Genomic DNA, 16,168 nt, shown 5'->3' with positions numbered 1-16,168 from the left:
CAAGTAAAAACAAACACTTGTTTGAAAATTAAAGGAATTGTTTTTGAAATAGGTTTAAAGTTTGAACCCCAGAATGAATTACATTATATTTATTACTGCCTAAATTGATCCCACCATTTGCTGATAGCTCTTTTTTCCTCAAATGGAATTATCGTTATTGAAAATGAGATCGAAATGTATAAAATGCTTTAACTCAGATTCCTTTGGCAATAGGTTAATTTAATTTTTTCTTTATCTAATGTTTGTATTTTAAATCATTACTCAGTCTGAAGTTAATAATGCAATTCATTTATTTTTTAGATTAAAATATCTTATGTTATACCTCTATTAGATTCTTATGTTATACCGCTACATAATTCTTATGTCATATCGCTATGATGGTTATGCATCATCAATAATTCATTTAATGAATTTTGTATCACGCTCGTTTGAATTATTGAAATCAAGGATCAAGAGAAATCGTCGTAAATAGCTACGGACAATTAATAGGGCAACCAATTTTGCTATTGACCTTCGATTAATTGTCTTTTTTCATACAATGCCTTCTTATTTTTTGTGTAACAATACCAGTGCAATTTGAAAGAAAGTTGCAACTAGTTACTCAGTTGCACCTCTAATCGCCATCAGTTAATATGTACCTCTGGTTCCAATGCTTCCGGCCAAATCGGAGTGACTAACTGATCAACCAGTTGTATGCATCTTGTATTAACTATATTCCAATAATTATCACTAGTTGGCTATTAGAGGACAACTGGTTACTGGCACCTCTAATCACCATCAGTTGTTGGTTCTTCTGGTTCCACTGCTTATCGACAAATCGAAGAGTTTGATTAAGCAACCCGTTGTATACGTCTTGTAGTGACCGTACTTTTCGAAATTTAAACATCTTATAAAAGAAAATGTCTGTAAATCATGTATTTTATTTGTGATTACAAAATATATTGAACAAAATAAAACAAAAGTAATTGCAGCTATTTAGGTAAAGACTTTGTCAACATAGAAGTTCTGTTTGATAAAATTTATTTTGAATTTATTTTATGTAAATATTTTTATAATATATTCTTCCACAATGATGTATAAAGAATCAATTGAATAAGTGTTTTTTTTCTTTATCTAAAATGACATATTGGAAATATTTGTTAAAAAGTGTTTCATAACGGTAGTTTTCGAAAAACAATTATTTTATGCAAGTACAATATTTATTTTTATATTCATAAATATATGTGCGGTTTTTATTGTGAAGGAATGCCTCATATGTTATAACTAAGCCCTTGACAATAACTTTGAATAAAATTTAAAAATACATCTTGATTGTAAATTAAATCTGAGACGTTTACACGTTCAGTTACATTCTCTTACCAGTTTTTGTTAGAAATAAATCAGAATTTGTTACAACAATAAAACATTTTTTTTTTTTACTCAATCATTAAAAATAATGGTTTTCATACGTTCAGAATACATTTTAAATATCTATATTTTATTCAAAACTTAAGCTATTCTGACCAAAATCATCATCATTACACGTAGAATAAAGCATTTCCCGCGGAAAACAAAAGTTAGAACAAGGAAATCCATATTTGTGCATGTTTCTAGTGGATTGCTCTTTTGCTGTTCCATAAAACTTTACCAAATGCCGCGTATTTGAAAAGGATCAACTCGAGAATACATACCATGAACTTTGAGATAGACAACAGTGCTTAGACCAGATCCGACATCATTAGTCGCCTGGCACATGTAATGTCCGCTGTCTTCTTTCGAGGCTTCTTTGATGATAAGAGAGCCGTTTTCCAAGATTTGAACATTTTCGTTGCTAATGATCACTTGAAACTGCGTCTTTGAGCCCTCTGCAGGAAAAGGAAGATGCATTTAGGATTCGATATAGTTTTTGGCATTCTGAGAGAATTTATGTCACATTTAAAAAAATATATTATTTTGACAATAACTTACAAATGATATGGAAGCCTTTCACTAAACATTTATAGATAATCTATCGTGCATGAGCTTCCAAATTTTTTGAATTAAAGCCCAACTTTATGCATTCTATTCACTTTTTGCTGTCAATTTGTATAAATATAGAAAAAAAATTGCTTAGCTTATAAAATATTTATAATTTTATATTAGATGTTTTATAAACATTTTTTTGTAAAATACTATTAGATAATGAAAATGCTGTCTCATTGTTATTGTGTGTTCTGTTGCTATTATGTTGTTCAAATAATAACATATATTACTCACACCATCTAAATGTATAGCGAATTACCTAATAATATAGCACTAATGTTATACATTAATGTTATATTATTTATTTGAATTTTTTATTAGAAACACGCGCACCTGAATATTCAAGAAACCTGAATCCTTAACACCCAATTTAACTTCAGATCAATGACAGCTATAGTTACGAAATTAATGTTTTGTTATAATAAAATGGTCCTGAGCTACACAATGAATTCATTTACATTCACTGCCTTTTAGTGAAAAAATCCGGGTTTAATGTTCATTCTTCAAAAATAGTACAAGATTGTATATCATTATAGATTTAATACAAGAATACATCTTAGGCACAATAAAACTAAAGGCAAAACGCTCAAAATGCATATTTGTTTATTCAGGATTTCTAAATTTTGACGTCACAAAGCATGTTAAAGCATCTTTATTTCCGCTTTAAGTGCTCTCCAATATAAAATTAAGCAATTATTTGAGCTGCTCTTTTCACATTTCCTTTCATGGCAAGTGCGCCATCATAAACAACAAAAAATAATACGTCATCAAGAATCATGCAATATTGACGTTAAGATCGTAAGCAAATGTTTATTCTAAACATTATGTTATTAGTTTAATATTTTACATTTTTCTGTTGAATCAATAATCATTTTAAAACGCTATAATTTCTATTTATCATCTATCTTGTACCATTTTCGAGTTAGAATCCTAACACCCGAATTTTTCTTCAGATGGCGCTATATGACAACTCTCTGACTAGCACATAATTATTTTCTTGGACCAGTCCCCACTTTCGGGATTATAGTTGCCATTTGTTCTGTAGTTAGGGATGAGATGTAAAAAATGCATGTCATTCATACTATAAGTGTCATGCATACTAAATAGCCATTAATTCTATAAATGCTTAAAAATTCTTAATTTCTTTTAAATGTGCGTTTCAGACTCTTTTCTAAAATAATGTATTTTCTCATATGAAGTAATGGAAATACTATATTCTTATATGGGACAGAAATGGGAAAAAGCAATAAAACGATTCAGTATAAATTTATATACTTGAACATTACAGACTTATCAATATAAACACAAATTTAAGCAGCTAATTATTTGAATTTATTATTTTAAAGTGATGGTGGTACTTGAATTATATTTTACTAAAAATTATATATACTAAAGATTATTTTCCCAAGTACAATATAGTAGTTTATTATATAGAATATCCAAACACATACAGATTTAATTATGAAATTTAGAGAATAAATATCTCAAGGGATGATAAATTATATTTAGCTAGACTCGAAGCTGCCCATAAATTTGCATTACATTGAATCTGTAATGTGATTTATTGATATTGATTTGAAATCAGTATTGACGAAAATTCCAAAATGAGAAATAGTCGATCTCGTTAGTCGCATAACGGTTGAAATGATTGATTTAATTCTGCATCAGGAATATTCTAATCGTGTCTTCAGTTTGTACGAAATTCGTAACCTTTTGCCAAACTTTTGGAAATGTTTTAGAAAAAAAAGAAGAAACACTTTTGAGATTAATTGTCCAAAATAGCAATTTTATCAACAGAAATATCATTAAATTACATATATTTTCAAAATAATTCAACCAAGAGTTTAATAAAATAATTCTTAGAATGCATATTTATGGTGGAAAACAATAATAAAGAAGTGAAAGGCAATACAAAAAAAAATCTTAATTTTGTTAATATTTATTTGGATAATTTTTGGCATTAATTATGGTCTTGCAACATCATCCCATGGAATTCGCTAATGATTTCAATTCCTCGGCTGTTATCATGTGATACCATGATTGAATGAATGTTCCATTTAATTGCTTTTTATGCTGGGTTATTTCTATGTAACAATATTCTTTAGTCCACAAATTTTCGAATAGGTGAAGGTCTAGACTATACCCAGGCCATTCCATTAATGAAATATAACTTCCTTCAAATCAATTTTTTCATATAGTTGCAACATAGCACAGAGCTGAATCCCAATAACTGGGAAAGGATAACATGCGGCACTCAGCAGTTTAGGAAAGAGCATTTCATTTATATAATTTTAGGTATTTTTTTTCCTTGTTCGTCACACTAATTGTGCCTATGGATTTTGCTCCCTAGCAGCCCCAGATTGTATCACTAATTGGATATTAACAGTAGGAGAAGGGTAGTCAGATTGTAAAATTAATCTACTTCCTACATATTTTATGGCATTTTTACCTAAAAGAGAAAGTTTGGTTTGATTATTACAAATCACATTTTTACATTGTTCTTCTATCCAGATATTCTAGTTAACTTGAGTGTTTATTCCTTTATTTATTTATTTTTTATTTAAAAATCACTTTTTTCGTGGTATTCTTGTATTAAGTCCATATTCCTGTAATCTGTGACGAATGGTTTTGGCATCAATTTGCATTTTGCCATTTCTTTTTTATAAATTATCAAACGATTTTCTTCTATCATTTAGATACAATATTTTAATTAATCTATCATTACTTGGAGTTGCGCGCCTTTTTCTACCTTTACCAGTTTAGTATTTTAATGATTGAGTTTCTTTAAACATTATCAAATATTTAGAAACTCTGGTTTTAGATGTATTTTCGCTAATTTTTTGACTGATCTTATTATAATTAAAGTCGTTTTTTATGCAATTATTAATATTTACACCTTTTTTTTTGGTGAAAATATATTTTGTACATTTTTTTTACGTTTTGACAATTCGCAAAAGGGAAGAATAAAAAAAGCAGTGATCAGATTGATAGTAATCGCAAAAAGCACTAAATTTCAACTTCCTCTGAACTCCAAAATATGATGCCAATTGCTGAATTATATTGATAACAAAATTCTTCTTCATGAACTCGAAAAAATTCTTGTTCACTAGTTTCTTCCAAAGCTCTGTTTCGTCAACTTAAGCAAGGTGTGCTTATTTATATTGGTTTGTTAACTGAAACTTTAAAGATAAATATAATTCAACGTATCACATTCTTGGGAAAGTTATCTTTAAAATGGTATACAGCTTTAGAGTTATTACTACAAATATTTTTGCTGTTATGAGCAATAAATTCTCCAAAAAAAATATTTTTTTTTTTACAAAGGTTTCCACAATTTTGGCCACTAATGTATATGCTTATACACCATTTTTTTTTATTGAACAATTATAAATCCCCCGTGCACCACAAAGTATCACACGGGGCTTACAGAAGTAAGTATGTAACACATTACAAAAAGAAAAAGAAGAAAAAAAAAAGAAAAAAGAAACACCATTATACACTACTGGGGATATAAAAACTAAATAATTAGGACATCATAAAAAATTCTTAGAAATTAAAATGCTTGTAATTTTGTAAAGGTATTTAGAGAGTAAGATGATCTGAGATGATTTGTCTGCAAATAGTTTATTTATTTCAATAAAATATGTTACTCCATGAGTTGATTAAAATAGATAATAGAATATATGCAAAAATTAGCTGCAGTAAGTCACCAAATATTAATGATGGTCCTGCCACGTATTGATTTCTCATCACTATCCCCCCCCCATTCATATGAGATTATAATTATTGAATCAATTATGCTAGTTGTTTGTTTGATTTCGTGATAAATGCATTCGCAGTTTTAATCCCTTTTCCATCATTTATATGCCATTGGTTGAATGAACTGAAATCTACCTCTTCATCCACAAAAATTTAGAATCCATTTAAAATTATTAACGAATCTCTGATTGTTAAAAATTAAAGAAGATTATTGAAGGACTTATTTTCTTTTCTAGATCGAACATAAAAAATTTATAAAAAATAAATTTCTCTAAATAAAGAATAAAATTAAGATTTTTTTTTAAAAAAATGAATATAGTTTTTATATACACCATGCATGCTATTAGAAATGTATGAAATTTAATTGTCTGATAATTTGGAATACCTTTGTAGTACCTTGAAAAATATGCTTGATTTTTATCGCATTTTACAGAGATTGGAATTGTCCTCGGCCACACTTGGAAAAAGTAAGGATTAGAATGGATGAAAAGTCATGAGAAACTTCATGCTATGAAATTTTTAATAAGGACTAAGTAGGAAACAAATTTCCATTTATAATGGTAAGGAAAAATCATGTCTTCGTTTTTTACAGCTTATTTGAATTTACAATAGCATATTTGCAGAAAAGTCATTAGGTTTCATTCATGCATTAAAGGAAATTTCTTTTCTTTATAACTATACAAAATAACATAAAATAGTTAAAAATGTTATTTTATAATATTTTTAGGGATGTTACAAAATGCTTTAATTGCATGCTTTACTTTCGATGCTTGTGTGTGCATCCTTAAAGTGAATTTAAAATTTATATTAAATCCATCTACCTGATTGTTTGTATAGTGAAACAGTTGATTGTAAAATTTGTAAAATTTCTGTCGAAAAAATTATAGAAGAAAATAAGAATATATATTTATGTGCTGAACTATAGATGAAGATGTTCATTTAAATAAGAATACTATACAGTATATGCGATTTAAAAAGTACCGATTGTTTTCTGAGTTGAAAAATTCTTGCATACATTTATTATACAATTAATATTGTATAATAAATATTTTTTGTGACAATTATCCATTAGTAAATACTTTATCGTGAAAAATTGCATGTAAGTAAACTTCAGTTATATTCTTTCTTATGTTTTATTTTTTAAAAGAAATTTACGGAAATAAGACTATGTATGTTTCTACTTTTCCAGTTAGCTGAGAGTAAGAAAACAATGAATTTTATTCTCTGAGGTTCATTTAACAACAATGACTATTTGGTGGTGCACTATATAAAAAAGGATTATATCTCTTAAATTACACCTGTGATAGTTCTTAAAACTTTATTAGTTTAGAAATTGCAAATATTACATGGTACAATTCACAGTACATGAACGCTCTTATCATCTAGCATAGATGAAATTTAGACGAATATTACATGGTACAATTCACAGTACATGAACGCTCTTATCATCTAGCATAGATGAAATTTAGACGAATATTACATGGTACAATTCACAGTACATGAACGCTCTTATCATCTAGCATAGATGAAATTTAGACGAATATTACATGGTACAATTCACAGTACATGAACTCTCTTATCATCTAGCATAGATGAAATTTAGGCGAAATCATGCCAATTTGTTCGAGGACAATTATAATTAACAGATTACAGTTATTAATTAGTTCAGGCGGAAGTATCTGTTAAATCTTGAAACGTTTAACACATAATAATGATATAATTCTGTAAATTTTAAAGTGGCTCTTCAATACACTATTCCATACCTTAAAATAAATATCTAGGAAGATTAAGCTATTAATATAGTTTGAAATTATGATAAGTATACTATAGTTATTACTCACATAAAATGAAGAATTTTATAGTAGTAATTCCTCAAATAGAAAATAAAAAAAAATACTTTTATTTGCTTATAAAGTATGAAACGTTCAATTGCGTAATCAAAAACTCACAGAATAATAATACATTACGTTTACGACTATATATCCGAGTTCAATTATAATCAACAGATTGCAATTACTAATTATTTCATGAGAAATAATCCTGTTATAACTTCAAAAGTTTAAAACATAATAATGACATAATTCTAAATTTTGTTGTATTTCGTCAATGCTCTATTCCATACATTAAAATAAAGGAACACTAAACTATTAATATATTTCGAAATTATGAATTTGTATTATAATTAATATTCACACAAAACGACGATCTTTAATGTAAAAATAACGAAAACACTAAAAGAAAAACAATTATTTTTATTTGTTTATAGAACCTGAAACGCTCCCCATCTCGCATAATCGAGAACTCATAGAAGAATAATATATAATGACTATTAAACCGAGTTCAATTATAATTGTTTTGTAATACATATTAGTTAATGTGGAAAAATCCCCTTAAATATTCAAACATTTAGCACATGAAATAATAACACAATTATATACTTTATAGTTATTCAGTTCACTATTTCATTCCTTAAGAAAAACATTTTGGAATATTAAATTGCTTTCATAAATTGAAAATAAAAATAATTTTACCGTAGTTATTTCTCATATAGAACTCTAACCACCTCTCGTAATCGGGAACTTACAGACGAATAAAAAACCACGACTATTTATCTAAGTTGAATTATAATTAACAGATTGCAATTACTGATTATTTCACATGGAACAATCCCGTTTAATCTTCAAAGGTTTAACATATCAAAATTATAACATAATTCTGCAAATTATAGTTCTTTAGTTCATTATTTCATTTCTAAAGAAGAATATTTAGGAATATTAAACTATTTTCATATACTGACAATTAAAATTATTTTACCGTAATTATTACTCATATAGAACTCTCATCACCTCTAGTAATGGAACATCACGACTAACGAATGCATCACGACTATTTATCCGAGTTCAATTATAATCAACAGATTGCAATTACTGATTTGTTCGCATGGAACAATCCCGTTAAATCTTCAAAGGTTTAACGGTATTCAACAGTGTCCGCGACTTTTCCAGCATACACAAAACCATGTTTATCACGCAATTTCATAATTAAGCGAAAGGACCAGTAATGAGGTAAGAAAGCATTCGTTTCGATCAATAATTAGGAATGGAATTCGTTATGAATAATTTAAGCAAATTCTCGCCAAGAGTTTATTAAGAGAAATATTTCGCAAAGAAACGTCACATTCATATGCCATATTAATTAGGAAGTGAAGTGAGTTTGATAATTTAATTCCATTTTGAAGCTTAATGACAGTCTAACCAAAATCTCGTAGGCATAAAATCTTTCCGTTTATTTATTCTGCATTTCAGAGACAGAGAGTTATGCTTGAAGTGCTTCAAGATGAGGTGAAATTTCATTAAAGATCAAAGATTTTGGAGTCCTTGATTAAATGGAATTTTTTTTTTTAAATGATGCTTTGAATCATTAAAATTATGAATGCTAAGCTCAAAATGAAATGCATATGATGCTGAACTCAGATAACACAATAGATTGTTAGGAAAGAATTTTATTGGGCTTTATATTCTTAAGACCCTTTTCACTTTTGTCAATTTCAATTGTGAAATATCAAAGGAGAGAGGATTTGTTTGATTAATTATTAATTTTTATAATATTATTCCTTATTTCATTTCCGATTTTGTTTATGGATGCTTAAATATATATCATACAGCCTGAGTAAAAACTTTAAGGCCAGTAAAAAATTTTGAGAAAATGGAAACATATAAACTGAGGAATTAAAATACCATTTGATTGATAATTATTGAGCTTAAATAAAAGTAAAAAAAGTAGAAAAATTAATTTGCAAATATTTTATTATTAGAAAATATAACAGAACACACAGATGAATATTTGAGCCTGAGTAAAAACTTTAAGGCCACCATAGAAAATAAAATATAAGAAAAGAATTACAAATTCTTAGAAGGTTGTGTAGGAGCCATTTCTTCGAATTACTTCAAATATTCTTGTTTTCATGGATGAAACGAGTTTTTGACAATGGTGGGGTCGGTTTTATACCATTCATCTTCGATAGTAGATTTCAGCTCTGTTGTTGATGTAAAATGTCTCCCATTTGCATAAACTCTTCTTGCTAAGTCACCCCAAAGGTTCTCGATTGGGTTGAGGGCATATGATCTAGCTGGCCATTTCACAGTTTCAACATTGCTGACTTGGAACCAATTTTTTGTGCTGTTACTCGAATGGGTCGATGCATTGTCTTGCTGATATTTCCAATTTTCTCCAGCAAGACATTCAGCATTTGGCAAAAGATTATTTGTTAGGACATTTTGGTATCCTTGTGAATTCATTCTACCTGAAACGAATGCAATTGAGCCCACACCATTGTAAGCAAAACAGCGACCAAGTCATGACAGACCCTTCACCTAATTGGCGCTTGGTGAATATTTCTTTTTCATTTCTTATATCATGCCAGTAGAAAATCCAGCCATCTGGTCCATCCAAATTCCATTTTTTTTTCGTCAGAAAAAATAATTTCTATCCATTGGTTGTCCCAGGTCATGATTTTATGGCCAAAGTTCAAATGCTCTATTTTGTGTCTCTGCAGTAACTGAGGCTTAGTCAATTTTGCTGTATAAGTGAACCTTCCAGACCTTCTAATTGTGTTATAAATCGTTTTTTGACAAACTTTTAAACCTGTCGTCGGAATCAGTTTCCTGGTTGAGTACTTTCCAGTAGATGCAAGTTGGCAAACTCTTCTTTCATCACGCGAGGACAAAGCTTTAGGTCTTCCCCCAGTATTCTTTTTACCATAATTGTCTTTCAATTTAAAAAAAAATGTTGACTACAGTCTTTGATCTTCCTATCCTTATCGCAATAGCACGACTACTCAGTCCTGTTGAAGACAAAGCTTCGATTTATCCTCTTTCACGATCAGTTAACTTCTTACCCTTCTCCATCTTCACAAAGATCACCAATACTTCGAAGCAACGTATGACAAATATGAAAATTTCAGTGTTGTCACAAGCTAGTAGTTACAATGGTAATTACACGATTATATTATATTTATTTTTAAAAAATGACTGATGGCCTTAAAGTTTTTACTCAGGCAGAAATACTAACTTTGTAAATAACCACATGTTTCTCATAATTATGTATTTACAAATTATGTTTATGCCATTTATTTCTTATCAATGAACTTTAATAATTAATATTATTTGAATCCCTTTTATTTCATTTTACATTTTCTCAAAAATTTTTACTGGCCTTAAAGTTTTTACTCAGGCTGTATTCTACTTAATACAAAAAAGAACGTGATTTAGTTGAAACAAAGTATATATTTAGAAATAAAAAAAAACTGCGAAATCGTTCGCTTCATATGTTTTTTGTATACATGCATAATACTGCCTGTTTTATATTTTTGAAAGATTTGGCCTGGTAAGGAGTTAGCTTCAAGGCTAATTGGCGGCTGTGACGTTTAAATAAACATGGGGGGGGGCAAATATCCCATTTTTAGTCTGATGTGATGTTGCAGTTTGGAGAAGATATCTCATTAGTTATCCTTTGCATCTGAATCAAGCTCAGAATTACGAGTTTCAACTTAAAACAGCTTTTTGTCAAAATAGGCCATTAATAAAACTAAACAAAGCCCATTTTGTATTTAATTTCGAGGTTTAGAGAAGCAATCCAACATACTTCTTTCTTCCAACTTAGTGGGTTCAATTTTTAATCCAGATTTACAATGTCGTCGATGAGATCGTATGCTAAATTTTATTTGATTGTTGTTCTTTTCATATATTGACTTCAAATTCAAAGGTGAAATTAAACAAGCAGAGTTTCCTTTGATGAATTTCGTCCATATCTTGAAAGAAATTAGCAATTTTGGTATGAAGACCGTATCTTAAATTTCATTCATTTCATCTTTTATTTTTCTTTCTGGTGCACGGAGCAAAGTGAAAGCATTGTTATCGTTGTAACCAAGTTTCGAACCTCTCCGAATGCTAAAAAGCTTTTTTGACATTATGTTTACCAATCGCTCTGTGTGTCTGTCTGTGAACACGATAATTCAGAAACACTTTCAGAGAGTTGACTCGGAAACACTTTAAAGAGATCTAGATGAATAAAATTTGATGTATCATAAGTTCAGATAAATATCAAATTTGCAACCAAATCTGACAAGCGGTTGAGTGTCTATCGATGTACACTTCCAAAATCATGCAAACACAACTCAAAACTCAATGACTTAAATATAGAACATTTAGGATGTTATTTTTGTGATTACAATTGGAGTTCAAGGTCCAATTTTATTTTTGGTAAAGTTGGAAAAAAGGTAATCAAAATACACATTCATTTTTCTAGTATTTGGATATTAAACCTCCTGTCGGCGGCTTTCAGATTGCTATACTTACCGAAAGTGGCACGTCTCAATAACAGGCTTATTCTTAAAAGTGTCAGTGTTTGGACAGAGGGATTGCTTTCCCCTTTTGCTGTCAGTTCAGCTCTACATGGTCTGAGTCATTAGCAAACCACATGGTGTGAATGGCAGGTGTTGCTTATCTCTGTCTTTCGATTTTTAAGAGCATTTTTATTTTAGTGGTTAGGAAGAGAGTGGCAATAACATAGATTGTAAATACAGAAAGTGTGATTGGTTTTTAGAGGTTTTTCGATTGTTTCATAAAACATCGTATAAAATTTGCGTTAGGAATAAATCATTGTTATGTTTAATTTGATAAGTATCTAATTTTTATAAATTGAAAGTGTTCGTCTAATATTTTTTTTTCACTGTAATATGTTTCAAAATTTTTTATACCCTCTTACTGTGAAATTATTTCTCAAAATTACGTACAAATGATTTAATTCTTGAAAAAATTTCCTTTCAGCGCATTGCCAATGCATTTTAATATTTTAAAATGCGCGTTTAAAACATTAATTGCGATAAATAACATCAAATTAAAAATTTGCTTCGTCAATATTTAGAAAATAATTATATAATTATGGAATTTCATATGGTATTTCAATTTCCGAGATATCGATTTTTAGTGTTTATCTGCATGATTAAAATTTTGTAATTAAATACGTTTTACAATAATTCAGTAATGCTGAAATAACTGGATTATGCAGCTGATGCACCTTATGACTGCAGCAAATAAAAGCAATTCGAAAAATATTTCTTTGTAATATCCATGATACAAATTTAGCTTGGAAAAATGACTTAAATAATACAAGTTATTTAGACTTATAATTAACCATTTACAACTGATATTTTTCGAATGCTTCTAAAGAAAGCTCCCACAGAATATTAAAAATCATTTAAAAATAAATTACAATTAAAAAAGAATTCAACTTTAAGTTATTCGGGTTAGAATCAAAGCTCTCACTATTTTGCAATCGGATAACGACATACCGGGGAGTAAACGAATAATTAAAAAAAATTCTGAATTTAAAAACTTTGCAAATGCAGTTGCATTGATATTTTTTTTGCTTATTTCTTCCTAGCTGCTTTTGGTGACCAACACATGTGCCGAGATTGCTGGTCAATATAAAATTTTATATTAAATGGTTTCTTCAGCAAAACATCTTGGATTTTTAAGTATTGATAGTCATATAACTCCTTCTGTTTCAGAAGCCATGCACCATTCTATACTACTTAATTTTTGAATTTTCTGTCAGCTGCACGACAGTAAATCCTTAATTTAAAACGGGAGTGAATAAACTTCAATTAATGCGAAACCTTTTTTGTTGAAACCAATTAGGCTTATTAAACTTCTAAATTCGGAGAATAGAATCATTTAGCAATTAAGTTTTATGTATACTACTGAATATTTCTTTTTAATTTTTGAATGTTTCAGATGATCTATCGTTTATCTTATCCAGTGAAAATGTTTCTGATTCAACTACAATTCAGCTTATTATAATAATAATGTAATTTTTAAGTGATAAAAGCAATCATATATTCTATATTTTTATTATATTACAAGATAGAAAGATATTTTAAGAAGGAATGCAACGTTTACAAATTTTCTTCGCTGCTTAGTTGTAAAATTAAACTTTAGTTAAATTATAAAAAAAAAAATTCTAAAGGTATATTTAATGCAAGATTTAACAGAAATTTACTAATTCAGGAAATATAAGCCATGTCTTCGTAACTTCATCTTGAACAATAGAAAATAAATGTCCATGATCAAATATGTGTGGCAATGATGTAAACGGCTTGAATTATTTTATAACAGTGAAATATTCTGCTGCTGTTAAAACGGCTTAATATATGCTCTTGAATTTATTACAAATAAATAAAAAAATGAAGTACAAAACAAATGAATCATTGAAAAATTAATATTTTGAATTTTAAGATGATACAAAAAAAATCCTTTTCACACTGTGATAATTGTGAAAGTTGTAATAAAAAAAAACTCGTCAAAATCTCATTTAATTTTTAATTAATATTTTTTTAAATTTTTCAGAAGTAAAAAAATTATATCTACAATGCACAGTTTCCTTTTCTAAGATATACATTCCATCTCTAATATGTAAGATCTATTAGAGTGCCAAAACGCACAAACATTCGTCTCTGTTAATAATAAAGATGGATGAGTGTGTGCGTCATTATTTGTCTGTATGTTTGGCTGATCTTCAGACCTCACAGTTTGAAATAGAATTACCAAAATCAGCAACTACGTACTTTGAACAGTGGAACTTATTTCTTTAAAATTTTAATTTACCCTTTCTAAGGACATGGGAATTACGCTCATCACCAAATTCATTAATCTTTGAATAAAGTTATGTAAGTTGGCATAAATTGTTACGAATTTTTCAGTAAGACAAAGAGGCTTCATTTGTTTATCTCAGATAAAATGATGTATCTTGAATTGTTTCTTAACTATTAATTGACAAAATTAATTAATAAATCAGATTAAATTTATCTAATAGGTGAATCTCTTTTCATGGGTCAATCTCAATTCTAAAAACATTTTGTCACAAACTAAATGTCAGCTGTACGCATTAAAATTTTTTAAAGTGCTAAGATAAGAGATAAAATTAGATCAAGGAGTTAAAAAATGGCAACAATTTAAAAAAAAACATAGTATAATTATTTAACTGTAATTAAATTAAAAACAATGCTCACTTTTAACTCACTTATTCATTTGCTTTCACGCGGATTAAATTACTCAACATTAAAAGTATAAGTAAAAATGTCAGTAGAAACCAGTTTAACATTAACAAAATCGCTATATATATATGAGATTGAGCAGTGAAATAAGATTAAAATTTCAATAAAAAAATAGAACCTATAAAAACTGCGCTTATATTAACTTTGAAAATATTATTAAAAACCAGAGAAAAATATAAAAGCAATGAAACTTATATCTCTACAATGTTTACATTTTTGTTCGAATTCGTCAAGGAGAGTGAAATTCTATACGGTTTAAAGAATTAAACAAATATTCAATTTTCATATATAGATTATTACGTTATAAAAATATACGATTTATTATAACGAATGCTAATCTTACCGAAAACTCCCACTTTAATATATTGGTTCTATATATCTCTCCGTTTTTAAATGCACTTATTAATGAAAACTAAAAAAAAAAAAAGAATCATTAAAAATTAAAAAGTTTTGTTCGTTAAGTAAATTCTGTACATAAGTTTAGTGTCTTATTTTCAAAAATAAATTGCATAAGCAATCCTTAAATGAAAGCACGTTATAAAATAGAAACTTGTAAATTTTAATTAAATATTTTTTGTTTATTTTTTAGATAAACTATTTCCTTATGCTAGAAAAGCTTTAAGATCTTATTGATCAAATTTTTATTAATAATACGTATATTTATTCATTCCAGGTATATATTTTCATACATTCAATTTTATTCCCTTTATTTAAAACTCATTTTGGATACGTATTTACTATCAAAATCTCAAAAGTAAAGGCTCAGAACGTAAGCGAGATTTTAAAACGCTTAAAAGGACGCGAGCAGGAAGACATCAATCATATCGTCAACTGATAACGATTCACTTTTCCTTATCTCACATTCCCTTCTCATTATCTCACAGCTTGTGATTGGGCGAAGAGAAAAACAACAACCATTAAAAATACGGGCAGCGACAGTTTTAAGGGGGGTTTTGTTTCCGTCTATAGACGGGCCCGCCATTTTGAAGGGAGAAAAGATTCCGTCTTTTGACGGGGTTGTCACTTGGAGGGTTAATCGCATTTCAACGATTTATTTCAAAACATGGCAGTTTAACATACTCTTTCGTAACTATTGCTTGCTAAAGTCCTGTGGTTTAATTATACACTCGTATATTTATTAGATGGTATGTGAGAACGCTATAAAGAGACCACTTCCGCTGGCACATTTTAAAGTGGCACATCATAAAGGAAAGGATATGTTTCATGAAACGTTTTTCGATCTGAAAAATATATGAATCATGTAAATTCATAGAAATATCGAAATCGTTTTTT

General features: G+C 28.5%; 1 protein-coding gene across 4 annotated transcripts in view; it reads right to left on the bottom strand.

Annotated features, from left to right (window-relative positions):
* The window catches only part of LOC129981841 (cell adhesion molecule Dscam2-like), a 430,627-nt gene that overhangs the window by 154,821 nt on the left and 259,638 nt on the right, over window positions 1-16,168 (bottom strand). For all 4 annotated transcript variants that reach the window (XM_056092863.1, XM_056092864.1, XM_056092866.1 and 1 more), the window contains one exon: window positions 1,671-1,844. In XM_056092863.1, the coding sequence (XP_055948838.1) occupies window positions 1,671-1,844 (174 nt within the window). The remainder of the gene's footprint in view (window positions 1-1,670; window positions 1,845-16,168) is intronic.

Source organism: Argiope bruennichi, chromosome 8 (genome assembly GCF_947563725.1).
Source record: "Argiope bruennichi chromosome 8, qqArgBrue1.1, whole genome shotgun sequence".
NCBI classification, from domain to species: domain Eukaryota; kingdom Metazoa; phylum Arthropoda; class Arachnida; order Araneae; family Araneidae; genus Argiope; species Argiope bruennichi.
The sequence above is the reverse complement of the archived record's forward strand: the minus strand, read 5'-3'. Positions and strand labels throughout refer to the sequence as shown.